Source organism: Strix aluco, chromosome 20 (assembly GCF_031877795.1).
Source record: "Strix aluco isolate bStrAlu1 chromosome 20, bStrAlu1.hap1, whole genome shotgun sequence".
Lineage (NCBI taxonomy): Eukaryota > Metazoa > Chordata > Aves > Strigiformes > Strigidae > Strix > Strix aluco.
In genome coordinates this window covers 10,516,081-10,543,354 of record NC_133950.1, presented here as the reverse complement: position 1 = coordinate 10,543,354, position 27,274 = coordinate 10,516,081, and the positions used below count along the sequence as shown (strand labels likewise).

Genomic DNA, 27,274 nt, shown 5'->3' with positions numbered 1-27,274 from the left:
CCCTGTGAGGCCTTGTGGGGTCTCTTGCAGCAGCGAAACTGAGGCAAGACTTCTTCAGGCCAGGCAGCAGCGAGGCACGGGATGGCAGCCCGTCACAGCGTCCCCCTGCACACATACCCAGGGGGCTCCCGTCCTTCAGCCAGGTGACGGCAGCTGCGGGCACGCCGGTGCCTTGGCAGGTTAGAATGAGGGGGGTCCCCACGTCAGCGTCCAGCACCTCCTGCTGTGGGTCCTGGATGCCCGGGGGGTCTGAGGAGGAGGAACCGGGATGGGGTGTGGGAGCAGGAACACACAGACCGGTGTTTGCCATCAGGTCCTCGGTGTGTGTTCGGGGGGCAGAGCTCTGGACCCAGCCCTCTTCGCTTACTGTGGACAGTGAGGATGAAGCTCTTCTCGTCCCGGCCGGCCTCATTCAGCGCCACACACGTGTACGTGCCCGAGCTGGAAAGCTGCAGACGAGGGAGCTGCAGCACCCGTGAGCCTGAAAGAAGCAGGGAGTGGGGGGTCAGAGCAGGCTGGAGCAGGACCAGGTCTGGGCCACCACGCCAGCAAGCTGACCCATCCTCCAGCAGCCAGCCAAGCTCCATGCAAGAGGTGTCTGACCATCAGAGTCTCTCTCTGAGGTCCGAGACCTCACTGTGCACAGCAGAAAAGGTGATGAGCTCCTGGGGAGTGGCAGCACAGAGTTTGTGGGATGCAACCCTTGGCAGTCTCAGAGGACATCACTTGGCAACAAGTTGTTAGCACAAAAGTCTGGCCAAAAGTCTGAGCTTGAGTCCCACGTGTGGCATCCAGAAGGGTTGATCAGGGGACGTTAGAGCCTGCCATCAAGAGCTGGCAGCAGTGCCAAGCCTCGGGGACAGACTGTCATCCTTCCTCATCCCAACGTACCTGGGGTGACGGTCACCTCCTCACTGAGTCGCAGGACGTGGCCATCCTTGTACCAGGCGATCTCCGCAGCAGGGTGGGATTGGACATCGCACACCAGAGAGATGCTGCCGTTGATGACACCATCGATGCTTTCGGGGTTTGTGCCCACAAACCAGGGAGCTTCTGCTCTAGCACACCCCAAAAGAGAGTCCCAAAGGGGAACCGTCACTGCAGAGGTCGAACTCTCCCCAGGGGGAAATGTGCACTGAGCATCTCGCCCGCTCGGAGCATGCCGGCAGCTTGACCTCCTCGCATGGGGTGTGACAAGTAGAGGGGACAGAGGCAGTCATGCTGTTCAGGAGCCGTGGGAGACTCCAGCTAGCAGAGGAGGAGAAGGAAGAGGAGGGGGAGGAGGACGAGGGTAAATCATCAACCCAGGTAGGGTTGCTGGGGATGCCTTACCCTGCACGGTGAGGGCAAAGTACTTCTCAGCTGACCCGGCTGGGTTCTCAGCCACACATGTGTAGCTGCCAGTGTCACCCACCTCCACCGCGGCCACCTGCAAAGGAGGAGCAGAGCCCCGCTGAGGGTTTCCCTGAGCCACGGAGCTGCTGGAGCTCACATGGAGCCCTCAGCACCTGGCAAGACCAGGGCAGCCTCCTCCTTGGGGAGGGAAGAGTGTCCCATCCCCTCCACATCTCCCATGTGTCCCCCGCCCCCCCCCCTCCCCGCAGCAGAGTCACCCTGCCCAGGGGGACACCAACCTGCAGAACTGTGCCACCCTCCAGGAGCTGGTGCCGTGGACCAACCACAACGGGGACATCGTTCCAGAGCCAGGACACCGTGGGCACCGGGTGCCCAGTGGCTTCGCACTTGAAGCGGACAGTGCTGTTGATGGTGGCTGCCACCTCCTCAGCCAGGTCATCTGTGCCACCGCGGATGGCTGGGGTGGCTGGAAGCAGGCAGTTATGGGGCTGCCACGTGTCACTGTCTCCCCCCCAGCCCTGGTCCTGTACTCACTCAGCACCTCCAGCTCATAGTGCAGGCGGTCCTGTCCCGCTGCATTGGCTGCCTCACAGGTGTACCTGCCCGCGTCCTCCTCCCGCACCACGGGCAGCTGCAGCACCCGGCCCCCTGCAGCACAGGGCAGGGTTGGGCTCTATGAGGGGCTCCCCTCCGATCTCGCTGTGCACAGACCCCTATGCAGCCCCAGTGACCCTGCAGGTCCCAAGAGTGCTGTGCACGCTGGCAGGAGCAAGGGGACAGGATCCAACCTCCTCCATGCTATGGATGCTCTCAGCCCACAAAGCTGCTGCAGGAAACCCACCCAGACCCCACAGTGAGGGTCCATGGCCATTACCTAGGAGCATCAGCACCCCTGGGCCAGGAGAGAGGGGCTCCCCATCCTTGTACCAGGTGAGCTGGGGGGGTGGAATGGCATTGGTGTCGCAGTAGAGCGCGGTGGGCTGGTCGAGGACAACTTGACGGTGCTCTGTCACCTCCCCATCCTGGTCTTCCTCCCGGTAGAAGATCTCAAGGGCTTCACTGGGGCTTGTCTGCTGCTGGAAGAGGGGTGGCACTGCGGGGACAAGCTGCGGTCAGCTGTGGGGAATGGGGACTTGCACCCTCACATGCAACCAGAGCATCTGCCCAGGCCTGACGAGGGCCAAGGGGATACTTGTTTTCCAGCAGATACAAATTCTCTTTCTGCTCACCCTGCTCTGATCCCATAAGGGACCCCACCAGGGACTCTCCTCTTGCCAAGACACCCACTGCTCTGGGCACTGGCTGGCCACCCAGGGCTCACCTTGGACATGTACAATGAAGTCCCTGTCATCTTCACCCACAACATTGGTGGCCACACAGGTGTAGTGCCCCGAATCCGAGACGCTGGCTGGTTTGATCTGAAGGACCTGCCCCTTGTGGAGGATCTGGAGGTGGCCGGCACTTGCCAGGAGCTGCACGGGAGCCGCAGCCCCAAGGCACAGTCAGGAGGAGGATTACACACCCAGGAGTGGGACAGAGCTCATATCTTCCCACTTCCGTCCACCTGGGAGGGACCCCAAACCCAGCAACTCCTCCCTGGTCACTGTTAGAACCTCACCTGCTTGTCCTTGTACCACTGGATGGTTGGCTCAGGCACAGCCCAGGTCTCGCACTCCAGCACCACTGTGCTGTTGACTCTGGTTTTCACCTCTTTCACGGCAAATTCCCCCAAAGGGTCATCTCTGGCAATCCAAGGAGGAACTAGCAGGGAGAAACACCACAGCTGTGATGAGAGAAGAGCCCTCAACAGCCTTGCTCTGCCCTAATCAGCAACAGGCAGCATCTTGGGGTACCGCTGGCACCCCCAGAAGAACCCTTGACAAGTGGCATCCCTCAGAGGTCCGTACTGGGACCAGTACTGTTTAATATCTTCAACAACGACAGGCAGTGGGATCAAGCACACCCTCAGCAAGTTTGCAGATGACACCAAGCTGAGTGGTGTGGTTGACATGCCTGAGGGCTGTGATGCCATCCAGAGGGACCTGGACAAGCTCAAGAAGTGGGTCCATGTGAGCCTCATGAGATTCAACAAGGCCAAGTGCAAGGTCCTGCACCTGGGTCGGGGCAAACCCTGGTATCAGTACAGGCTGGGGGATGAAGGGATTGAGAGCAGCTCTGCTGAGGAGGACTTGGGGGTACTGGTGGATGAAAACCGGACATGAGCTGGCAATGTGCGCCCAGAAGGCCAACCATATCCTAAGCTACATCAAAAGCAGCGTGGCCACCAGGTCCAGGGAGGTGATTCTGCCCCGCTGACCCGCTCTGGTGAGACCTCACTTGGAGTTGTGTCCAACTCTGGGGCCCCCAGCACAGGAGAGATATGGGCTTGTTGGATTGGGCCCAGAGGAGACCACAAAAATGATCAGAGGGCTGGGACACCTCTCCTGTGAGGACAGGCTGAGAGAGTTGGAGTGGTTCAGACTGGAGAAGAGAAGGCTCCGGGGAGACCTTATTGCAGCCTTTCAGTACTTAAAGGGGCTTATAAGAAAGATGGGGACAGACTTTTTAGCAGAGCCTGTTGCAATTGGACAAGGGGTAATGGTTTTAAACTGAAAGAGTGTAGGATTTATACTAGATATAAGGGGAAAAAAAAATATTATAAGGGTGGTGTAACACTGTAACAGGTTGCCCAAAGATGTGGAAGATGTCCCATCCCTAGAAACATACAAGTTCAGAGCCCCATCCAACCTGAGGAACCTGATCTGGTTGAAGATGCTCCTGCTCATTGCAGGGGGTTGGACTAGATGACCTTTAAAGGTCTCTTCCAACCCAAACTATTCTATGACTCCTTTTCCCTCCCCAGGGTAGACCAGAGGCTTTCTGGGGCCACGTGCTGATATGTGTGTGACCGAGCACCAGCTGCATGAGGTGCAGCTCCCCAGGAGGAAGGCATGGCCCGGTCACAGCAGTGGATTCACTGCAGGAATTAGAAAGGACACGAAGAGCTCCCGCACCCAGGACCTTCACGGAGTAGTTCTTCATGGCCTCCCCGGCTTCATTGGCGACGATGCAGCTGTACGTGCCTGCGTCCTCTTCCTGGGCATTCAGGATCTGCAGCTCGTGGCCACCTGGGCAAAGGGGGTCTCCTGAGAGGGTCACCGCTCACAGCCACAGCTGTCTATCCCCATGCAGCACAAGAAGGCATCTTATGGGACCTGCTGATCATCTGCAAGCCTGACTTGAGGGGATCTAATGCTCTGCTAGAGCCCAGTTTCCAGGTTTGTAAAAACCATCACTGTCTCACTGATGCTGCCGAGGAGGCTCTTGCTATTATCAGTTGATGGAGCACATGGAAGAACAGCATCCACCTGATGGCCTGAGCCCCTTGGGTCCTGCAGGATGATGACTTCTCACCATCCCACTGCCCTGGACCGCAGCCAGACCAAGAAAAGGCCCCACTCCCACTCCCCCAGGCATGCAGCAAGGGGCCACCATGGTCATGCAAAACCACTGGAGACCAGCACAGTACCAGGGAGCAGGAGGACATTTCTAGATGCTTTGAGGGGAACCTCATCCTTGAGCCAGGTGATGTTGGGAGATGGATATGACAGAGCCTCACAGACCAGGGAGATGGGGTTGTTGATGATCACTGTGACTTCTTCTGCGGCAGCATCTTGGACATCTCCAGCAAAGGCAGGACTGGCTGCAGAGAGGTGTTTGTGTGGCAGATGAGCATTAGCACCCACTTAGGCTTCCCAGTGCTTCTTCCCCCCACCAGAGAGTATGATCCAAGTTCAGGGAGTTGGACTTGACCGCAGCATGTGAAATGCACAACACATACAGCACAAGCCCAGCTTCAGATTCTGCTTTGTCTTGCTGCCCTTGAAAAACACAGGGGACACAGAAGACACACTCCCCCTTCCCACAAACCACCATCAGAGATGGATCCTGCACTAGACGGACCCTTTATATTCCTCCACGAGGTCTCACAATGGTTTTGGGGCAGGTCCAGGACCTCATGCCATGCTGCTGGCTGCAGGACTAAGGGATCCTCACCACCTACCTGGGGCAGGCAATTCAAAAGCCCTCTAAGTCCACATCCCCTGCTCACACTTGAGACTCTGCCTCCATCCAAAGACATCACCGTACCTAAAACATCTAGCAGGTAGTACTTGGTTTGGTTTGCCACAGAGCTGGAGGCCATGCAGGAGTAGCGGCCAGCATCAGACAGGGAGGCTCGGGGAATGTGGAGCACGGAGCCGTCAGGGGAGATGGAGAAGGTGTCTCCACTGGGCAGAAGGTGGCCGTCTTTCAGCCAGGTGATCTTCGGTTGGGGGTTGCCTGTGTGGGGTGGAAAGCAGGTTTTGGCCTTCACGCAAAAGTTTTTCCATGCATGAGCACAACCTGACCGGGGTCACTGTGCCGGAGCTTTTCTGGGAAGCAGGGACATGAGCCCAAATCCAAAATTATCATGATCTGGATCAGATTTTTAGAGGCTGCTGGATGAGCCAGCAAGAAGAAAGAAAACTGTCCTGAGTAGGAGGTGATTAATTATTCCCATCACTAAAGGAGAAACCAGATTAGAGGAGTTTTAGCTCCATTTGGGAAAGATTGGATCTTACGTTGTGGAACAAGTTCCCTGCGTGGGCGCCCCCTCCCCAGCGCTTCCCAGACAGCCCAACTGCAAAGCCAGGAACTATCCCAAAAAAGCTCTTCAGTCGATTTCAGCTATTCTCACGTCATCAATTGGAGCCATCCATTTGCTCCACACCCCAAAGGGAGACTCAGGCCGGCTGTCCCGAGCTCCATCTCCCACCTGCTCCGCTCCCTGTGTGATGCTCACCCGCAACCAGACAGGACCAGGTGACAGGGTGACCCTCGGGCACTTTGACGGTCTCTTCTTCACCTGCATTCTCGATGTGGGGAGGAACTAGGAACACAAGCCACCAGGGACCTCAGCAGCTGGCCAGTTTCGCTGAGTCTCTGAGCTCACATGCTAAGGCACGAAGGACTCCAGCACTGCAGCTCCCACTATGCCCAGTCTTAACTCATGCCTCTTCCTGCAAGGATGAATCTCTGAAATCCCACCATGACTCCTGCAGCAGATGGAGGGCCCTTTCTTACCTAGGACCTCCACGTAGAAATGCCTCCTGGCCTCCCCAGCTACGTTGCTGGCCAGGCAGGAATAGTAGCCACCATCCTGGACTCGTGCATGGGTGAGCCTCAGCAGCCAGCCGCCTGAAAGCATGGAGCGGCGAGGTCTCAGGGCCCGAATCCAGGCACCAGCCCATCCCAGCAGTGCTCTCGAAGGACTGGAGCTCTACCATGTTTAAACCCATCAGAATTGGGGCAAAAGTGTTCCCGAAGTGCTTGTCTCTCACAGCATCCTTGCCTTGTCCCTGACCTGAAAGCACATGAGTGTGCTCACTGGGGGTGACAGGAGAGCCGTTCCAGGACCAGGTGACTGTGGGCAGAGGAACACCAGTGGCCTCACAGGTCAGTGTCAGGGATCCTTGCAGAGAGATGCTGACGTTTGTTGTTGATCCTGATCCTTGAATGAACTCAGGAGGAACTGGGGACGCAGAAAAAGATGGGCATCCATTTACAAAGCAGCCAAGACAGCAAAGGAGAAAGGCAAAGGGGGAAACAGGGTAAATGCAGCTTGTTTCCACCCTTCTGCTTTGTACAGTTTGAGGACACAAGCCCAGAAGGACCATTAGCATCATCTGAAGTTGTCGACTTTGCAGGTTTTATGGGACAGATGACCCACAGGAAGTATGTGCCACTTACCTGCACCCCCAAGCCCACTCTTACAGGGGTGACACCAAGCTGGCCACACACCCTGAGCCACCTCAGGCGTTTTTCAGCTCAAGGGCTTGGTACCTTGTCCGATGAGGTTTCCCCAACTCCTTGGGAAGTAGATGACTTTTTATAAAAGAGATGGTCTGTTCTGATGACCCTGGAAAGAAACTCCTGCCTGATGGAGCCAGTTCTATAGCTACGCCTGGAGCATACCCCTTCTGACCCAAGACCTTCTATGTGCTGGGTCACCCAAGATCTACTCCACGCCAGGTTGCTCTCTGTGCTTATGCTGCATCAAACATGTGGTGGGACATCACCACCTTCCTAAGCCTGCCTCCATCCATACCCCCAGCCACAGCCTCATCCCACACCCTTACCATGCACTGCAACATCAAACTCCCTCTGCTCCTGCCCCACTGCATTTGCCACCAGGCAAGCGTAGCGTCCCGCGTGGGCCACCTCCGCCTTGGGGATGCGCAGCCGCCTCCCTTGCTCCATAATCAGGAGCCCATCCCCACCGGCCACGGGCTGCCCGTCCTTCACCCACGTCACCATGGGTGGTGGCGTCCCCACGGTCTCGCACTCCAAAACCGTCTCGCCAGCCTTGATGACAGAAACCTTCCTCAGGGCTTTGCTGCTGCCCTGGATCCTCGGCAGCGCTGCAGGCAGAGGGACACAGGGTGGAGGGGATGCTGTAGCAACTCCCTTGGACATATGCAAGGGGAAATACCAACGCCATTGGTCTGGATGGCAGGAGGGCGAAGCAAATGTGAGTGGGTGCAACTAGTGCAATTGGGCTGCTGGAGTGAAAACCAGCTGCAAGCAGCTTGGAGCTAAGAGGAAAGCTGGAGGGGCAAAGCTAGCCCTGCTAGCAGCATCCTTTCCAAAACACCCAAGGCAGCAGGTAGCGGCTGTGAGCTTTTTTGTCCAGCTGGACCTTGCATTGAAAGAGATCATGGCACCTTCAGCCACCCCCACAGGTCCTCTGTGTCTCTGGGGCCCTCCAGCTCACCATGCACCTCCAGGCGATGCTCCTTGCTGCTGCTGCCGGCGGCATTCCTGCACTCACAGGTATACGTCCCCTTGTCCACCAGCTGTACCTTCTCGATGTATAGCATGCTCCCTCCCATGGACACCAGCTTTGGGCTCCCGGGCTGGGTGGAGAGGGGCTCACCTGCCCGGAGAAGGGGACAGCGGCCTCCTCTCAGGTTCCCAGCAGGACCAGTTCCCACCCAGAAGCTGGATACTGCTCAACACAAAGCACTCCTTTCTCCAAGGAGACCAACATCTGTCTGGGGGGATCAACACACGTGTGGGGAGGTATGAGGCTGAGCAGCAGGACCCTACCGTCCTTCTGCCAGCTCAACGTGGGGAAGGGGATCCCATGGCACTCGCAGGCCAGCCTGAGGGACTGTCCCTCCAGCATGGACACGTTGGCAGGCTCTGCTGAGGAGAAGGACGGGGGCACTGCAGGGGACGAGAGGAGAGGAGCAGGTCAGTGATGGCACTGGATGAGAGGAGAGGGGCAGCTCCCCGCCGGAGCTCCGTCCTCCTGGCTACACATCATCCACAGCTCTGCTGAGCATTGCACAAGGAACCATCAAGCCTCCCCTGCACTGGCTCCATGTGGAAATAATAATCTTGACTCTCCAGCTATTAAGCGAGCGATGCTTTTAATTGCACGTGGCCTACAGCAGAGGATGACCAAGCATCCTGCGCCAGCCACACAGGCAGGCCAAGCCCAGGTTGGCCAGACACAGCCTTATTAGGTAGCACTGCTTGCTGGAAAGGTTACCTAACTCTTTCCATTATCGGATGCTGTTCTCAGTTGCTCATAAATACAGCTGGCTGAAAAACAGTAACTCCTTCCCATGAGGGATATCAGTTTGTAGAAGAAAAACCCCAACACCCAGAAACCCCTGAAAAACAAAAACAGCAGAACCCAAACAATCCACCCGAGCCAGGACGCCAGACGTGCAAACGTTTCCCTGGGAAGGGATCGCAGGAACAAGCCCGGATCAGGAGAACTGGATTTTCTCCACTCCCTGGCTACCTGCCTGCAGGACTTCCACCAACTGGCCTAGATCATCCCTGAGAAAAGCCAGACCCTGGCTCAGCCCCCAGCTCTACGGACATGCTGAGCAGACCAGGAGGCTGCAAGGATGCTCGAATTGAGTGAGGGAAAGCGGATGGTGCCTGTCTGGGAGGAACCACCACTGGCATCCTCCCGACTCGGGCAGGGGGAGAGAAGGGGGACAATACCTGCAGTGACTGCCACACTAAGTGCAAAAAAGGGACAGAGAAGCCCTGACAGTGGCAAGGAAATCCCTTCCCTCTCCTGTCGAAATTTTGGAAAGACACTTCTTCTGCATCTCCACTGAAATCTCCCCCCAAGAGTCATGCAAACACCAGCTTTTTCCCTTCTAACACCCGGTCTGATGGGGATTCCCTAACACCTCCAGCTCCATCATTTTGCAGAACTTTAATATTTTGGGCTTAGAGTGTTTTCCAAGCCAGTCAGCTATCCCAGCTACATATTTTATATATAAACAAGTGGTATAGCATATAGTATATCTATGTATACACATACACACAGTATATATTTGCCCCTGGCGGGCTATTTCAGCTGCAATGGCCCTTACCCCACACATCGAGGTTGTAGTGTCTCTCCGGGTGACCGGACACCTGGCACGTGTACCTGCCCGCGTCCTGTGCAGTGGCTTGCCCGATCTGCCGGAGCAAGCAGAGACACTAAGATGCTCTGCAGCAGAGCTGGATCCATGCAGCCCCTCCATGGGGGGATTTTGTGCCAGCTGAAGCCACGGGGATGGGATCAATGTGAGGGGTGGGAACAGTTCTGAGCCATGGGCAGCAGGGATGGAGACCCCCTCCCTCTGCACCCACTCTCTCTCAAGGGTGGGGAGGAGGAGATGGGGGTCTTCACAGCCCTGTTTCCTCTCCCATCCTCTACAATACTCCGAAACATCACCTGGAGCACGGTCCCCTCCACAGACAGCTGCACGCCCTGCTTTGGCATGAGCAAATTCCCGTCCTTCAGCCAGCGGAACCCCTGAGGGGGGACCCCGGGGGCCAGGCACTCCAGGGTCACCGGCTGGTTGGCGATGACAGAGACGTTCTCCTCCTCACCCAGGGTGGTGGAGGGCACTGGAAAACAGATCAACAGGGCAACACCTCACCCAAGCCACCCCCTTTGGTAGCCTTCCCCCCCAGGGCTGGTCCCCCACAGCCCTGTGTGCTCGCAAGGGGACTGTGGAGCAGCCCCATAGCCCCAAGCATCACCTCCAACCCCACAGCCACACTGGTGCGAAGGGGCCACGGATGCACGGGGGTACTTACACCACACCTCGAGAGTGGCCTCATGTCTGTCCTCCCCCACGGCGTTGCTGGCTACACACGTGTATGTCCCCGAGTCCTGGAGGCGAGCGGTGGGCAGGGACAGCATATGTCCACCAGAGAGAATCTGTGATTCCCCAAGACAAAAAAAGAGTCTAAATGAGCATGAAACCAGAGAAACTCACAGCTGGACTACAAGCCAGCATGCAGGAGAAGTGATGGGTGAGCATAAGCCTGCCTCGAGCCTGTCCTCATCACATCCAGGGACCTTCTGCCCATCCATGACCCTCGTGGGGCAGGTAAGCCCAGGGCAGGGCTGAGCAGGTCCATGCTCCCATGGATCAAACATAGGGCAGGTCTGAGCAACATTGCATCTGCTCAGCTCCAGCAATTGTTTTTTTAAAAGACAGAACAAGGAAAAGAATCATCTTCCTAGAGGGATGTCCCTGGTAAGCCCCCCTCCTCCATCAGCAGCTGTCTCACCTGCGGGCCCCCGGCCACCACGCTGGGCACCGGATTGCCATCCTTCAGCCACAGCAGCACCGGAGCTGGGGTCCCCGTGGCATCACACTCCAGTGTCACCGGCTCATTCACCACCACCACGAGGGGGCTGGGGCCAGCTGTGATCTGTGGAGGCACTGGGGAGGCAGAGAAACATCACCAGGAGCCACAGGGTGCAAAAAGGACAGGGTGGGTAGGAGACACCACAGTGTGGAGCTGGCAATACCCATCCATGGGGCCATGTTTTTTTAGGACATTATTTGGGATGAACACAGCGGATTGCATGGCTGGAATTGCATACAGGGCAGAGGACAGGGGCTCTGCTAAACCCATATTCCAGGAACATATCCTGAGGTCTGGAACAGCCCTGTTGGTCCCGTGCACACACAAGAGGTTCCCGGTGGGGAAGCACCCAGCTCTTGGGCAGCTGCAGTCCTTCCCCTGCTCACCAGGGACTCACCAGTCACCTTCAGGCTGTACCAGAGCTCAGTGACACCAGCCACATTGGAGACCACGCAGCGGTAGCTGCCAGTGTCAGAAAGCCGGGCACGCTGGATCTCCAGACGCTTCCCATCCCTGGACAGGGTCCGGCCCGGCCCAGCCGAGAGCTGCTCGTGCCCCTTGTACCAGGCAATGTCTGGAGGGAAGCACGGAGCCAAGCTGTAAGGGGCAATGCTGCTGCCCCTCTCACCAAGGGGACCCAGGGAAGGCCCCAGGGACACATGAGCAAGAGCCCAAGGAGAGGAGCCACTCACTGGGAGCAGGCAGCCCCGAGGCCAGGCACTCCAGGGACACCGTGCCATTCTCCAGGACGGCCAGGTCCACCTCACTGGGTTCGATGTTCGGAGGCACTGCAACCCAGCATGGACAGTCATCGACTCTGCATGGCCCAAGCCAGCTACAGCTGCATAGTGCAGTGCCACAGGGCACAGCCGGGCTCACCAAGGGCTCTCGGCACACACCGAGTCCTGGGAGAGCAGCAGCCAGGGGTCAGGACTCGCCTCCCGCTCTGGGAGGGGACCACGTCACCATGTGTTTCCACTGCTGCTCCCTAAGTCAGCTAAGAGATTTGTTCCCCGCCCCAATGAGATATCCATCCTTTCCAGGCAGGGATCTCTGCTCCCTGCCTGGTTTCTCACCCAGCACCTTCAGCATCACATCCTGTGACGCCGACCGAGGGGTGCTCTGGCCAGAGGGGCTGGGGGTAGACCCTCCATTGGGAAGCACCCATCAAGGTGTCAGCAGCCATCAGCTCTCAACCTCAAGTTGAGACTGACGAAGGGCAAGATCCCAATGGATCAAGCTAGTGACCCTACACCTCCCAAAAAGTAGGGCCAGGAACACCCACTCCTTCAGCTAGCCATGTCCTCCCTGACACGTGGGATGTATAGTAGTTCTTGCCCCAGATGCTGCACTCACCTTGCACCGAAACCTGCACCTCTGCCTGGGCCACCCCTGCATGGTTGCTGCCCTGGCAGACATAGAGCCCTTCATGGCTGAGCCCCACACGAGTGATCAGCAGGGTCCCACCATCCTCGGACACCACCACCCTGTCCCGTTCTCCCAGTGGATGCCCATCCTTCAGCCACCTGTGAGGAACGGGACAGGAGGAAAGTCCTTGGTCTGTCCTGCCACCACCCACCACCCATTTCTGCCCACCAAAGGAGTGAACCTGGCAGCAAGAACTGTCCCCTTGTCATCTGGAAGGGGGCTGGCAGTGCCCAGATCATTGGGTAGAGCAGGATCCCAGGGGCAAGGAGTGGGAATGGATGCCTCCCATCCTAAGGGACACCCCAAGCTGGAGGTCCCCATCACCCATCCTGAGTTCCCATCCTGATCTCCGCGGCAGCTTTGCACACTGGGCTGTGGAGCACCCCAGGGAGTTATGCAGTCCATAAGGGAGCTCAGGGGGACATGGGCAGGACCCCCAACTCTGCAGTACTCACTGGATCCGGGGGGAGGGGATGCCCATGGCACGACAGTGAATCCTCAGGGAGTTGTTGGCGACAGCCGTGAGGTGACTTTCCCCATCGCCGATCAGCAGCTGGGGGGGAACTGGGGAGAGAGGGGACCTCAGGCTGGGACCACCCTCAGACCCTGACACAGCAAAGTGGGAGCAGCCAAGGGCTTGAAGGGTGCAGGACTCTGGCGGTACGTTAAGACCCGCAGCCCACCGGCGGAGCATTTTAACCAGCAGATGTGAACCTTGGACACGCAGGCTGTAGCTGAGCGAGGCGTTCCCCGCGGCGTTTGTGGCTGTGCAGGTGTAGAGGCCGGTGTCCGTCACCTGGGGCTCAGCCAGCCAGAGGGACCCTGAGGGGAGGACACTGTACCTTGGGAGAGAGGGAACAGAAAAGCTGGATGGGAGGAACAGCCATGTCCTCTGTCATCTACCCTTGGGTAGGAGATAAGGGCTGAGAGCTCAACATCACCTTGAGACAGCCAGGAGAAGGTCCCCAGAGCCACCTCATGCACATGATGGGCAGCAGAACTGTCCACGGGTGCAAAATCCCCTTTTTCAGCTCCTGCATGAGCTCAGCATGAGGCAGCAGTGTGAGCCACCCACCCAGGGGGACAAGGGAGCACAACCCCTGCAGCTGGAGCTGGCCATGCTCTTGCTCCCAGCACTGTCTGTGCTCCACAGACATAACATCATCTCAGCCCACGGCTGCAGATTCCTCCCATGTGCTCCCATAAATCACCCGGGCACGTGAGGGCAAGCCAGCTGAGATGTGGGGAGCAGCACAGGTCAAGCAGGAGCAGCCATGGGAAACCAGACTAAAATAACAAGGTAACACAGTCCCTCAAGAGGAGCAAAACCAAGATGCCTTCCTGCTTCCCCAGGTTACAGCAATGCTCAGGTGCAGGGAAAGAACTGATTAACCCCAAGACCAGGGCCCATGATTTTAGGAAGGCCCTTCCAGCATAGTGCTAACATACTGAGAAAGCACGTCCATCTTCCAAGGGGGAAGACCAAGACACTCAATAAACACATATCCAACCACCCTCCAGGTTATCTTCTCTTGTCAAATTACACCAAATGACTGTCCCGTGGCTGTCATCAGCATCAACGTCATCAACAAGTGAATTTGACCCTCCAGAAGTCACCCACTGGAACAGAACTGGCCTTTAAACCCATGTCCCAGTGCAGACAAAGCCACCGCTGGGCTCACAACTGTGTTTCTGATAAACTTTGGCCCAGGAGCATTTCAATGCCTAAAGCCCATTAAGTCACCCCAACACATGGGATGTGAGGGGCAGCAGAGGCTGCAGCACCCCCAGTCTCCCTGGCTGCCCATTCTCCTTGCCACACAGCGCTTCTCTTCCTCCAGACCTCAAAACTACTCCTCCTCAGTGCCCTGCAGCCACCTGGCTGTGGAGCAGCAACAAGACCCAGTCCAACACCTCCCACAGGGATCCGCCATCCCCAGGCACATCCTTGACCTCGCCGCCTCCAGCACCGTGACGGCACAAGGCAGGAATGTGCATGAAGGCGGATGGGTGAGTGGGGGTGAGGAGCTGTGCTGGAGCTGCCTTCCCTTCCCAACCCCAGCCCTGTGTCCAGGGCAGGCGCGTGGAGGGTCAGGAGCAGCTGTTCTGTTCCAGCAGATGTTTGTATGATGGAAAAAAAGCCTGGTGGTTCTTGCTATGCTCTCCTTGAAGAGCAGAGCTAGTGCCACACCGCTCAGCTGCCTTAGGTCTTGCTAGGGCATTGAGTATTGGCCACTTGGTGCCAGGGATGCCCTTCACACCTCCCTACCAAGCAGCTGAGTCCCTTCCTGGGCCCAACATCCCTCTGGGGAGACACATAATCCCAAGAGATCATGGCCCCAGCACCCGCAATGCTTCTTACCTGGCAGTGGCAAAAGGCAGCGGCTGGGACTCCTGGGTCCACACCACCAAGGGAGGGGGATAGCCTTGAACCTCGCAGGGCAGGGTGGTCTCCTGCCCAAGTACAGCCAGGATGGTTACAGGGTCTGATGCCTGCGATCCGTTCATGCTGATCCTGGGCTTTGCTGGGTGGAGAGGGAGCACCACTAGTACAGAAACACTTCAGGTGCCCCACAGCCCTCATGGCTGCTCTTCCCATCCCACAAACCCATCTGGCTCCTGACTAGGTGGCCCAAGGAAGCTAGGAAAGTCCCCAGGTCATGCTTTCCCAGCCAGTCACCCCCTGGAGCTGCTTTACTGGGAGCTGGCACCAGGGCCAGTCCCAGGCACTCACTGCTGACTGAGAGCTGCATCTCCCGGCTGGAGAAGCCTGCCACGTTGGTAGCTGTGCAGAAGTAAGTCCCAGCATCCCCAGGGGAGGGCGAAGGGATCAGGAGGGTCCCATCGGGGTTGAGGTGGTAGCGTGGGCTCAGTGAGATGGGCTCTGTGCCCTGCAGAGGAAAGGGAAGGGAGGAAGGAAGACAGCAGAGTCTCCCACAAGCTGAGCGTCCCAAGGGCAAGAAGAGGGCTCTGGACCCATCAGAGCAAGCCGCCTCCAGGTCCCAGCATCCCAGGGCACTTTGTGCCACCTCCCACGGCCACACTGGAGAGCTATGTCCCCTCCAAACACGTTACCCCGCTCATGAGGGTGACCCACAGCCTGGCTGGCATGGGGGCAGCAGCCTGCCAGTCCCTGTCACCTACCTTTGCCCAGGTGACAGTAGGGGGGGGCACGCCAGTGGCATTGCACCACAGGGTGACAGCCACTCCCTCAGTGGCAGTGACGAGGACAGGGCCAAGCTCAATGCTGGGAGGAACTGGGAAGGAAGAGAAGCACCTCATACTGCATGGCCAGGGCAACGTCCACCAAAGAGAGCAGGGTTTTGCAGCTTAGGAAGTGCGGAGGGCACAGGCAGAGTGGGGACACCCAGCACCCCACCACTCACCGTGGATGATCAGGGATACGTCCTGCCTGTGTGAGCCAAGGACGTTGGTCACCTCACAGGTGTACCTCCCTGCATCCCCCTCTGACGCCTGGTCCACGTGCAGGCTCCCGTCAGCCTGGACGGAGTAGCGGCTGCTTGGGGCCACCTGGGCACAGGCAGAGAGCAGAAAGCAGGACAGACTGAGGGTCAAACATTGCCATATTGCTGTGTCTTTGAGGCATATCTAGAAACCGATCCTTGAGCAGTAGGAACATCCTCATGTGGTGATAAACCCACAGTGCCTTCCCAACCTAAATGCTCCCTTGGCATCTTTCACCAGCAGCTTTGGCCCCAGGAGGTTGGGGCACCCATCCTGCAGCAAAGGCTCCGCTGCAGGGCCGTGCTCGCATCTGCCAACCCACCCACCCACCATCCCGGCGGGCGTGGAAGCCTCACCGGCTGCCCGTCCTTCAGCCAGCGGCGGGTTGGGAACGGCCTCCCGGCCAGGATCACACAGGGCAACAACACGGGCTGGCCTGGGAGCGCACGGACCACGGGGGATGCAAGAGCTATTTCTGGGGCTGCTTGGAAGATGGGAAAGGGAAACAGTATTAGTTGGAGATAAACTGGCCAGGAACACTCAGAAGAACAGATCTAGATTGCCTTTCTTCCAAGGTCCAGACCTTGGCTCAGCACAAGCCGGCTCTAACATCAAGCTCCCCCAAGAATATGGGGATATTTATCTACAGTTTGGGTTCAAGCGCGTGTCAGTGCATTAAGCCAAAATGGTGGAAAGGCATTATCCAAACCCTGAGCTGGGGGGTGGTTTTGCTGAGCATTCACCGCGGCAAGCTTGGGAGCAGATGTGGCTGCACAGGTCAGCCGCTCACTCACCGCCAGCACAGCCGGCGCTGGCAGCAGCCAGGATCAATATACCAACAAAAGCATGTAAAAGCAAACCGTGTCCAGTGACCGTGAGCTTGACCTCCGCTTGGATTTTCCCAAACTCATTCTGGGCTTCACAGATGTAGATGGCTTGGTCATCCAGCGAGGCACCTGGAGCGTGGATGGAAGAAGCCTGAGGCTGGTGGGGCTGGAGAGCCCTGAGCAAGCTCCGGGATGGGGGTGACACCACCCTCCCCTGCCCCCACCACCACCTCAGACAGGGGAGAGACCGCACAGCACTGAAGGCTTGAGGGTTGTTACAGCTCAGCTAAGCTTGACACGTAAAAAGTGCAAATAAACCCACTATGTCAATGTTTTACTACTGCAAAAAGAGTGGGCACAGGGGCTAATCCCACCAGCCTGCAGCAGGCGGGGGGAGAGCACCCAAGGGTGACACTGCGATGCCCAACACACACGATTGCACGCTCGGCTCTTACTGTCAATGAGGAGCTCGGCAGCCTCCAGCTGGCTGGAAACACCCCGTGGCTCGTGCCAGCCCGGCACAGGCTCTCCGTCCTGCCGGGACCAGGCAACCCATGGTGGGGGAGAGCCCTCGACGCGGCACAGCAGGCTCACGCTCTCCCCAACCTGGACCGCCACATCCCCCAGGGGCTCGAGGAAGTGAGGGGCCACTGGAGGAGAGACCAGCGGAGAAGGGGCTCAGGTAGGTCCAACAGCCCGGCTTCCCCACAACAGGCTCTGTGCCAGTCAAGCCCAGAGAAGAGACGGGGCTGCAAAACCCACAAGCCAGGTGCCCTGAGAAGCTATGAGACTGACTTAAAGCGTTTGGTGTTTTTCCGAAGCTGTTACAGCTGCTGCAGTTTCCATCCCTTCCAGTTACACTCAGCACCACCCCGGCTCAGCAAAACCTCTTGCACTTTTCCACCTTTAACTGCTTCAAGCCTCACTGCCCTCAGCTCAGCACCACCTCTCCTCCTCCTCCCCAGGCTCTTCCATCCCTTCTGACTCCAGTGGGAAGCCCTGAGCACTGCTGAGGTACCTGGATTTTCAGACACACAGAAGCCAGCCCCCACCTCTGCCCTCTAATTGCAACTTACACCCCCAGTCTTGCCCCATGCTATCATGTCCCATGCCATAGCATCATCTTCTGCCTCTTCTTGAGCCTCTTCCCTCCTCCTGACCCTTGGAAATCCCACCAGGCTTCAGTCTGCTTGTACTGAGCACTGACACCCCAATGTTGGGAAACGCGGGAGCTGGGGGCAAGAGGAACCCTGGGAAGCAGCAAGTGGGAGCTGAGCCGGGACCGAGAGCGGTGGAGGTAAGGTCACATGCTCAGTGTCACCCAAAAGAAGAGGCGGAGACTTACACCCCACTTCCAGCACGGTGCTGTCGAAGGCAACGCCAGCCTCACCGAGAGCCTCGCAGACGTACCGCCCCGCATCCTCCTCCTGCACCGCCTGCAGCCGCAGGACAGCACGCTGGGTGCCGGGTGGGAACGTCGCCACCGCCTGCTCGCCTGCCCAGAGACCCCCCACATCAGCACCCCAAGTGCCTCTGGGCGTCCCTCCCGCCATCGGTCCAGGGAACCCCATGTGTGAGATTCCTGCAAGGTGGCAGAGGGCCACCAGTGCACAGAGGGAGTTTGCTCCCTGGGTCTGTCCCAGTCTCACCTTTGTACCATGCGATGTGGGGAGGGGGCACCCCCAAAACCCAGCACTCCAAGGTCACGTCTTCTCCCACCAGCGCCTTCAGGCTGGGCGTCACCACCAGGATGGCAGGAGGCTCTGTGCCGTGGGGAGAGACACAGCTTCGGTGACTCCCTGCAGCGCTGGGTGTCATGTCATTCACCCCAAGGGGACCCCGGGGCCCTGGGAGTTGCCCCCCAACACCCTCCATCACAGACAGCCCCATCCCATAGCTCGTGTGCCGCAAGATCCCAGACGGCAGCCAAGGGACAGCAAGGAGGGATAATAAATCCTTCCTGTGGCAGCGCTGAGCCAGGGCCCTTCCCAGGATGGCGCCGGCAGGCGGGGAGCAGGTACCAGTGAACTCCAGGGTGACGACTTGCTCAGCCCAGCCCAGCACGCTGCCGGCGTAGCAGCTGTAATTCCCCGCATCCTCTGGGACTGCGGCCTTGATGTGCAGGGTGCCCTGAGCATCTGTGAAAACCCTGCAGCAAACGGGGAGAGAGAGGGAGAGAAACAAGCCCGGTAAAACCAGAGCTGATGTAAAATGTGTTGAAATAAGTGAGCGGGCTTAAGGCCATCCCACACGTGTGGCAAGTGCTGGGCATTTGATAGATGCGGGTTAGCACTTAAAGCCAGCTTCATCAGGTCCTTCCCCAAAGTCCATTCCAGCACTCACAGCTTGACATGGACAGGGAGGTGGAAGCCCCTCTCCCTCAGCCCGTGCACCCCTGCAAGGGGAGCGCCATCCCCAGTGGGACAGGGAGGATGAAGGCCCCCAGGTCCCCAGGGGTTACCTCTCGTCCTGCTCCAGCGCCCAGCCCCAGCGCTTCCAGGAGGTGTGGGGCGGGGGGTGGCCCCCGGCCGTGCAGTTCAGCTGCAGCTCCTGGCCCCTGCTGAAACGCTGGGGGCTGGCATCGACCTTCACCCACGGCACCTCTGCATGGGATTGGAGAAGAGCTCAGCCCCCCAGTGCCATCCACTGCCCGCCCAGAGGGCAAGGGATCACCCAGGCCAGGGTCCCATGGGGACAGAGCCTACCCTGGACGAAGAGCCAGAGGGAGGCGGTGGCAGTGCCGTGGGCGCTGCGGGCCACACACTCGTACAGGCCCCCGTCCCCCAGCTGCACGGGGCTGATCTCCAGTGAATGGTTCTGCAGCAGCCTGGTCCGGCCGTCCCCCGACCCTGCTGCCTTCCCGTCCCAGCTCCACGTCAGGTTGTAGGGCATGTCGCCCAGAACCAGGCAGGACATGACCACGTCTTGGCCCGGTGAAGCCGTGATGTTGCCCGGGGCTATGAGACGTGGCGGTGGCTCTGCAAACATGGCACGCCGGGGTGAAATGAGTCCCTGCCCAGTCACAGACCTCAGACTCATGGGCACCGAGGCTTGGCCTGAGCAGTCCCCACCTGAGACAGAGACGTGGGCACGAGCCCGTGTCACCCCGACCTTGCTCGTGGCTGTGCACTCATAAAACCCTTCGTCACTCTTGGACACGACAGGGATCAACCAGCTGATGTTCCCTGAACTCCTACGAAAAGGGAGAGACTACAGGGTCACCCCCACCCTGGGGCTGCCATGCCACCACCCTGCTCCAAACCCCTGGGACTTTTTTTTCCAACTGAGTCATGCAAAGGGATGCACCCCCACCCCTTGCAGACACACATCCTCTGGGATTTTCCTTGGCTGCCTTGGGATGCTCACAGCTTGCAGGCACACAGCCAGCTCAGGGGGCTGTTGCTGCCCACATGGGTCCATTATGGAGCCCACTGGGCCAAACCAGAGGCTCACCTGAAGAGCTGCTCTTCCCCAAGCCTTATCCTACCACGGCTGAGCTGCAGGTGGAAAGGGACCTCACTCCGTGCGGAGCAGGAGATCAGCTGTGGCTCACGGCTGTAAGCCTGGATCTTGCTGGAGATGTTCACTTTGGGTAGACCTGAAAGTAGTTGGGGACATGCACACAGTTGGGGACACGCACACATGTAACTCTCCTTGGGAGCTCACCAAAAGCTGCGCTGGGAAGCAGGATAAAAAAATACCCAAGCAGAAACTAAAGCTGAGGCAGTGCTGGAGCCTCTGGTCCCTTCTCAGCACCTTTGGGGAGTGTGGGGACCACTCACCGGGGATCACGCTGGTGTAGGTTACCCCGGAGAGGCGGTGCAGGGTGTGGCCCTGGGCATCTTCACCCTTCACCTTCAACAGAAAGTCACCCGGGGGGACACGGAGCGGCGAGCCCACCCAGAGCTGCCCCAAGGAGGTGTTGGAGAGAGGCCGCGCGGGCAGCGAGAGGAGGGCATGGCCGGAGGTGTTGAAGAGCTCGATCTCCTGCAAGCGCCCAGGCGGCTTCAGACCGGTGCAGTTCACCACCACAGCGATGGGCAGACCTGGAAAGAGGGAAGGGAAAAAACAACCCAGGCACATTCCCAGCTGCAAGAAGCCCAGATGTAGCATCCATGCCCCTGGGCAGCACCAGCCTCACCCTGCACCGGCCTCTCCCCAGGCTGGCTGGCATCAAAGTCTGGCTGGGTGGAGAAGCTGGCTTGAAAATTAACGTTGCTGATGCCCGTGATCCTCAGTGAGTGGCGGCCACTGCTCTGGGTCTGGAAGCGGAGCAAGAGGTGCATGTTGAGGGCAGGGGAAGGAAGAAGCCATGGGGAAGGGAGGAGGTGGCTGCTGGTCCCTTCCAGCGTCCTCTGCCTGGCTGGAGGCGGATGGGGAAAGCCCACGCCTGGCAAAGCCTGGCCAGCTAAATATCCATCAAGGATGGGTAGGGGATGTTCAGGGTCTTCCACCAGCCTACCGTGACCAACCACGTCCCTGGCTCGTGGGGCTCCACGGCCACCACCATGGCTGAGTTGGGGATGCTGAGCAGTTCCTTCAGGCCTTGGCCTTTCTCAAGGACCTTTCCTGAAACAGCGAGTGAGCCTCTGGGATGGGCAACCTGGGTCCAGCCCCAGGTCTCTGCAGCCAGCCAGAAGCCCCCTCCCTCAGGGCTCACCGTGGTGCAGAGCCCATCACATAGTTCTCACAGCCTGGGCAGCAGAGAAAACCCTCCTAAAACCAGAGGCAAAGCCAACCCGGCAGGGGAGCAGAGCAGAAGCACTTGGTGCTTAATGAGGGCTTTGCAGCTCGTTTTGTTATTTATGTTTTCAGCACAAGGTTTGGCGATCCCCATGCCTGCAGCCTCCCGTTTGTCCTGACGCGAGGGCTCTCCAGAGGCAAAGCATCACCCTCTGCCCATTCCCCTCCCCTGAGCTCCTACCTGCCGGATCCCGGACCTCGATCCCTGGGGCAGGGCCGCTCAGGGAGATGGTGACCTCCTTCAGGCTAGGGTCGAACGGGACGGGCCACGTGTGCTCCCCGCCATCCTCATGGTCCGTGGACAGTAAGTGGACTTTGGAGGCCTGGATGGCCTCTTCCACCCACTTCAACACCTGGGGGCATGCAGGGGAGGATTAGCCCAGATCCCCCTCACCACCAGGTGCAGCCATTTTGGGGCCATTTTGGGAGCAGGGCTGTACTGCACTGGGTCAAAATCTCAGGTGTGACTGCAAAACAGTGCCCAGGTGAGGGACCAGCCCCAGCCAGGTCCGGTGGGTGCCAGCATGAGCGTGGCACAGGGACGGGTGGGCAGGAGGTGACAGCCCTGGCTGAGCCCCTTGCTACAAGCAGGTGCAAAAGGAATTGGGTAATTTGATTTAATTGTTATTGCCACATGGCTCCTGCTCAGCTGCTCAGAGCAGGCATGTTATTACCCCCCAGCTCACTCATGGGAACAGAAATCATTAAAATGCACAACTGCCAGAGGCTGGGCAGGGGCTGGGGTCTGCTGGGAAATGCTGCCCAGTAATGAGCAGAAAAGCACTTTGATCTTCCTCAGGTCTCTGAGATTTTGTGCCAGTCAAGAGCTTCAAGAACAGGCAGAGAGGCTCCTCCCCCCACGGCCAGACCACCCGCCTAATTCCAGGGGTGCTCAGAGCAACAGGAGCACCCCAGCTTCAAGCAGAGGCATCCCCTCCATGAGGAAAGGCAAGTCCGCTCATCCCAAGGATCACACAAGCAGCCCCGCAGCAAGCTTGAGAGCAACCAGCCTTCTCCAGCCCTTGCTTCAAGCTAAAGCAGGGCTCCCAGAGCCTTGGGCATGAGGATTTAACCCCGGGGAGAATATAAGAGCAGCCGAGACAGACTGGATCACACACACCTTGGCCACCCCATCCCTGTTCCCGCAGGTCTCCCCTCTCACCTCGGTCACCTGCTGCTTGTCCAGGTGGAAGATCTGCCCGGAGCTGGTGGCAGCGATGCGCTCATACACGAGGTACCCAGGGTGGCTCCTGTCCCCGCAGTCCCCCGTCAGCACAAACACCACCTGCCACGGCAACGCTCCCCATAGCATCACGCACAGCCCCGGGGTGTCTGTCCATCCCAGGGAAGGGATGCAGCCAGCATCCACCAGCCCCCAGTGCCTCGAAGCCAGCCCAGGGGAAGCAAAATTCACCCCACTAAGGGGCAACGTAGGGGGGTTTCTTGCTGCAGCTCATTGCCAGGAGCTGCTGCTGTGCTGCTGCAGCGCCCACCCGAGCCAGCTGTGGCAGGAGGCCGGTGGGCAGCACCGCTCACCTGGGCCTGCTTGTGCTGCAGCAGCCGCAGCAGCTCCTCCTGCTGCTCGTAGTCCTTGGCCCGAGCATCCGAGAAGACGTAGATGAAGGAGCCAGGGTGTGAGACCTCCACGGCCAGCCTGATGGCTCCCACACTCATCTCCGGGCAGTCCCCTCCGCCCTGCAGCACACAGCGAGGGATGTGGCACAGGCACCAAGCTCAGCCCTTCCCTGCTGAGCTCCTGGCAGGATCCCACCCAGGGTCTGCTCATGGGGAGGAATCGCACCCCTTTGCTGGAGTCAGGCCAAGCGCAGCCAGAGCAGCGTGATGGTGTCGCGGGAATACGCAGGATGACAAGGACCTGTCCCTGTCTCACCGCTAATGATGATTAAACCACCCATTTGGGGATCCAGACTCACAGAAGCCACTGGCTTCCCATGAACACCTTCAGCGGGCACATTTGTGCCCACCCCAGCCTGTCACCCCCTACATGGCAGCAGAACTGGCCACTGCAGGCAAGCGCAGAGGCACAGCGAGGGCCAGCTCCTGCTTCCACAGGGCTTTGCACCCCCAAAGGGCTGTGAAACGATTTGCAGCCGCAGCTTTACACCTCCAGCCAAAACACAGCTGCATCTGAAGGGAAACGCCACAGGGATTTAGCAATGCACGGGAGCCAGGGCAGGAGTGGTGATGGATAAAGCATGATTAAACTCCCGAAGAGCGTTTCAGCTGGCAGAATGCAGCTGAAATAGTTTTAAAAAAAAAACAAAAAAAACCAAAAAAAACCCAAAAAAACCAAAGAACCTCAAACAATTTTCAAACAGCACTTCTTGAAGAGATTTTTGGAAAGCATTCCCACTCTGGGACAAGAGCTGTGAACTGAGAGCACTCTGCCCCGCTGCAGGAGCCTGGGGCACAGCGCCAGCGTTACCCACCCTCTCTGCTCCCACCACGGTGTGGTCAGCCCCCAGCAAGCCCAGCTCAGCCCCAAGCCCCCACCACACTCCCGGGGGACCAAGGTCCGGAGGGGAGCAGGGATCGCAGCTGGGACCCACCACCATGCGGGAACGGGCTTCCCACCAAGGGCCACGCACGAAGCCACCCCTGGCACAGCACCGCGGGGCTGAGGACGCTTTACCTGGACGTGGAGCTCCCGCAGGCGCCGCTGGAAGAGCCGGGGGTCGGCAGTGAGGGTGGCGGGTCCCACCTCTGCAAGTACACCGACACCACTGCCTCAGCCCTCCCGACCACCGGCACCAGCCTCCACCATCGCCACGCTGCCGGCGCTCCCCAGCACCCGCCCCGGCTCAAGCACCCTTATGGGACCTGCAAGACTCAGGGTTAAGCATCTACCCTGGCTTGGCACCCAGCGAGATGTGGATTTGGGCAGCCCAGCTCCGTGTCCAGGTCTTTTCCTGCCCTGGGAAAGCTGTCCCCAACACCCCAGCTTGTCCCAGTCAGGGTGAGCCGCAAACCCAGCACCCTTTTCTGCTGGGGAGGCTCCCAGCAAAGCAATGCAGAAACCCATTTACTGCCTCTGCCTCCTTCCCTCTCCAGCTCCAACGATTTTCATTCAAACTCAGTGTTTCTACTGAAAATAAAGCCTCAGTCCCACTCTCCTTGTAGGGGGTCGGTGCTCTTCTGCAGAGCAGCTGATATTTATGGGTGTGCCCAAAAATCCCAAGTCTGGGACGGAAAGAAATGATTCTGGTATTGCAGTAAATTACCAAAACCTCTTAGTGAGTGGTGCTTTTATTGAGGTGACCTGTACAGAAATGCCCCCCCATGATTAGACTGAGGAGATGAACTGGCTGGAAGTAGAATAGCCACCCAAAGGTGGCTGCCAGCATCACTGGGATTAAATCGGGTGGGAAACAGCTTGCCCTGTGCCCACAGGGAGGCTTGGGGATGGGATGCCCTGCCCAGCACCATGCCCTCGAGTTGCGGCTCATCCTGCGCTGCCATCCCCCTCGCAGCAGTCACCAGGACATTAAAAACAGGGAGAAAGGACAGTGCAGGCGCTTGGGAAGCGCATGCTTCAGCCCCAAACCCGGCCAGAACCGCAGCCCAGCTCCCCTCAGCCCCGTCCCCAGCAGGACACGTGTCCTTGCCCTGTCCCAGCCGTACCTGGGTCGTGGAAGGGGACCAGCACGTAGTTGCTGATGGGCTTCATGCTCCTGCTGAGCGTCCGCTCCAGGATGCGCGAGGCCCCGTCCATCACCTGCACCAGGTCGTCGTACATGGAGCCAGTGACGTCAAAGACAAAGGCGAGGGTGGCCCCCCCTGTGCTGGGGGGGGACTCGGCGAGACTGGGGGCCAGCAGCAGCCAGAGACCCACAAACACCCCTCCGTGGGGTGGCATCGTGGGGGAGACCCTCAGGTGCTGGGGACACCCCTTCTGTCCTCCCCCTGCTCCTTCCCCCAGACCCCCTGGGCACCGTCCCCGCACCGGGGAGGGACACAGGGTGCGAGGGGCCACACGCAGTGGGGACAGAGCAGGGACCCTGGCTGGGGGACGCCCAGTCGCCCGCAGCTGCGGACCTGCTCCTCCAGCGTTCAACTTCTGGGAGGGAAGGAGGGAGGGAGGGAAAACAGGACTTTTGGAGCCAGAGGCGCGGCAGGGAGGTGGGTGGGAGCTGGAGGAAGCCGGGATGGGGATGCGGAGGTTAGGAAGCAGGTCCTGCAGCCCACAGAACTGTCAGAAACACCGCTCAGGCCCCCTCCTTGGCTCTGACACACCCCACCCCACCCCCCCCCAGGTCAGAGAGCCCCCTGCTCAGCTGGGGGGAGCTGGGGGTCAGGGGAGGACATGGGGGCTCGCAGCTGAGCGCCTGGGGGGAAACCCTGCCAAACCCACAGCGGGGGGGAGGAGAACCAGCTGCGAAAGGGACCCCGAGGATGCAACCTCCCCTTCGCCAGGCAAAGGGCTCTCCCAGGAATAGGGGTCTGCAGTGGGGCTGGGGGGGACGACAAGAGGCTCTGGGGGGGGGGGGGGGGTCCCCAGCGCAGCCGCCCTGGGAACAGGGAGCAAACAGCCACGCAAAGTGCAGACAAAGCCAGAGCCAGGACAAGGGCTGCGAAACAGAGCCCTTGGCCGGGAGCAGCAGCCCTTGGCCGGGAGCGCTGGCTGGGGGCAGCGGAGCTTTTCCTGGCTCCCCTCGAAGCGCAGCGCTGAGCTCATGGCCGCTCCGCAGGGATGCTCCGCTCTTGCTCAACTCCCCCCCAGCGGGACCCGGGGAGAGGCTGCGGCCAAGGGCCGGCTCCAGGTGAAGCTGCGCACCGAGGGCCGAATCCTGCCTTGGGCTGAGCATCCCCTCCAGCCCCCAGTGCCTCACTGGCATCAGCCCCACTTGTCCCAGACACAGGGGCTGGGGGAGATTAGGGACCACACTCACCCCCCATCCCCACACGTGGGACAGTGGGACCCTCTTGGGGATCCCTGCAAGTCTGGGCTCAGCCCAGCACAGTCCCAGGGTGGGCAAGGCCCCCCCCTTTCAGAAGGGCAGAGGGGGCACCCAGATGGCACCTCTGCCCCACAGGGCTGAGCCGTGAGCTGTGCCGGTGGCCTGTCCCCATCCCATCCCCAGTCAGGGCTGTGGGCTTGCACACAGCCACTCACCTACAGCCTCTCGTCCTCTCCAGGCTTTGCATCCCCAGCCCCACACTCACTCAAGCTTGGGGAGGGTTCTCCCACTCCACAGTGCCACCAAACCTACCACAGAACACCCCCAGCCACTAACCCTGCACCCCAACACCATCCTGCACCCCAGCAGGGAGAACCTCTCCCCAACACTACGGGCACCAAGAAACCCCAACAGCTTCTTCCCATCAAATTAATCCTGCCCAGCCCTTCCCACACCCACCAGTGCTCCCAATTCCAAGAACACCTGCCCTAGCTGGGCTTTAACCCCTTCCTTGCTGGGGGTTAAAGCACAGCAAAACGAGGGTAACTGCTGTGGTTTGGAGGCTGTGCCTGTCCTCACCCACTCCCCGGCACGGGGGATAAATCCCCGGGTGTCCCTGTTGTGTGCTGGCACTCCAAACAAAACCCCCTGTGCAAACACAGCCTCCTTGTTTAGACCGTTAGGGCATCTCCTCTGGCCGCCCAAAAATAATTAGTCAGCCTCGTTAGGAGAGCAAACAAATAAAGATGGGCTGGCAGGGAGGCCTCGCGGCGTTCGTTTCCAGAAGACTTGGCAGGGCAGAACGGCAAACGCGAC

The 27,274-nt window shown here is 59.1% G+C and overlaps 2 protein-coding genes across 2 annotated transcripts in view; both read right to left on the bottom strand.

Annotated features, from left to right (window-relative positions):
• The window catches only part of LOC141932435 (hemicentin-2-like), a 37,823-nt gene extending 12,407 nt beyond the window's left edge, over positions 1-25,416 (bottom strand). Inside the window, exons 1-40 of the mRNA XM_074846014.1 lie at positions 25,182-25,416; positions 24,193-24,263; positions 23,076-23,234; positions 22,702-22,824; positions 21,721-21,892; positions 21,259-21,365; positions 20,938-21,058; positions 20,579-20,842; positions 20,250-20,394; positions 19,868-19,989; positions 19,502-19,774; positions 19,258-19,399; positions 18,818-18,945; positions 18,446-18,559; positions 18,142-18,291; positions 17,252-17,446; positions 16,830-16,925; positions 16,326-16,450; positions 15,891-16,035; positions 15,649-15,761; positions 15,239-15,395; positions 14,867-15,029; positions 13,219-13,346; positions 12,960-13,068; positions 12,433-12,602; positions 8,501-8,625; positions 8,171-8,327; positions 7,536-7,817; positions 6,761-6,928; positions 6,481-6,594; positions 6,200-6,286; positions 5,506-5,697; positions 4,886-5,059; positions 4,371-4,484; positions 2,975-3,117; positions 2,678-2,828; positions 2,231-2,449; positions 1,891-2,004; positions 1,635-1,822; positions 1,312-1,429 (exon numbers count right to left, since the gene is read on the bottom strand). Of these exons, the coding sequence (XP_074702115.1) occupies positions 1,312-1,429; positions 1,635-1,822; positions 1,891-2,004; positions 2,231-2,449; positions 2,678-2,828; positions 2,975-3,117; positions 4,371-4,484; positions 4,886-5,059; positions 5,506-5,697; positions 6,200-6,286; positions 6,481-6,594; positions 6,761-6,928; positions 7,536-7,817; positions 8,171-8,327; positions 8,501-8,625; positions 12,433-12,602; positions 12,960-13,068; positions 13,219-13,346; positions 14,867-15,029; positions 15,239-15,395; positions 15,649-15,761; positions 15,891-16,035; positions 16,326-16,450; positions 16,830-16,925; positions 17,252-17,446; positions 18,142-18,291; positions 18,446-18,559; positions 18,818-18,945; positions 19,258-19,399; positions 19,502-19,774; positions 19,868-19,989; positions 20,250-20,394; positions 20,579-20,842; positions 20,938-21,058; positions 21,259-21,365; positions 21,721-21,892; positions 22,702-22,824; positions 23,076-23,234; positions 24,193-24,263; positions 25,182-25,416 (6,073 nt within the window). The remainder of the gene's footprint in view (positions 1-1,311; positions 1,430-1,634; positions 1,823-1,890; positions 2,005-2,230; positions 2,450-2,677; positions 2,829-2,974; positions 3,118-4,370; positions 4,485-4,885; positions 5,060-5,505; positions 5,698-6,199; positions 6,287-6,480; positions 6,595-6,760; positions 6,929-7,535; positions 7,818-8,170; positions 8,328-8,500; positions 8,626-12,432; positions 12,603-12,959; positions 13,069-13,218; positions 13,347-14,866; positions 15,030-15,238; positions 15,396-15,648; positions 15,762-15,890; positions 16,036-16,325; positions 16,451-16,829; positions 16,926-17,251; positions 17,447-18,141; positions 18,292-18,445; positions 18,560-18,817; positions 18,946-19,257; positions 19,400-19,501; positions 19,775-19,867; positions 19,990-20,249; positions 20,395-20,578; positions 20,843-20,937; positions 21,059-21,258; positions 21,366-21,720; positions 21,893-22,701; positions 22,825-23,075; positions 23,235-24,192; positions 24,264-25,181) is intronic.
• LOC141932718 (hemicentin-2-like) lies at positions 9,177-12,262 on the bottom strand. Its single transcript, XM_074846712.1, has 10 exons — positions 12,224-12,262; positions 12,153-12,174; positions 11,769-11,864; positions 11,474-11,650; positions 10,996-11,150; positions 10,516-10,639; positions 10,148-10,323; positions 9,801-9,888; positions 9,421-9,437; positions 9,177-9,284 (listed from the first exon to the last, which is right to left on the bottom strand). Exons 1-10 carry the CDS (start codon positions 12,260-12,262, stop codon positions 9,177-9,179), a joined length of 1,002 nt encoding a protein of 333 aa, XP_074702813.1.
• Positions 25,417-27,274: the final 1,858 nt, after the last annotated feature.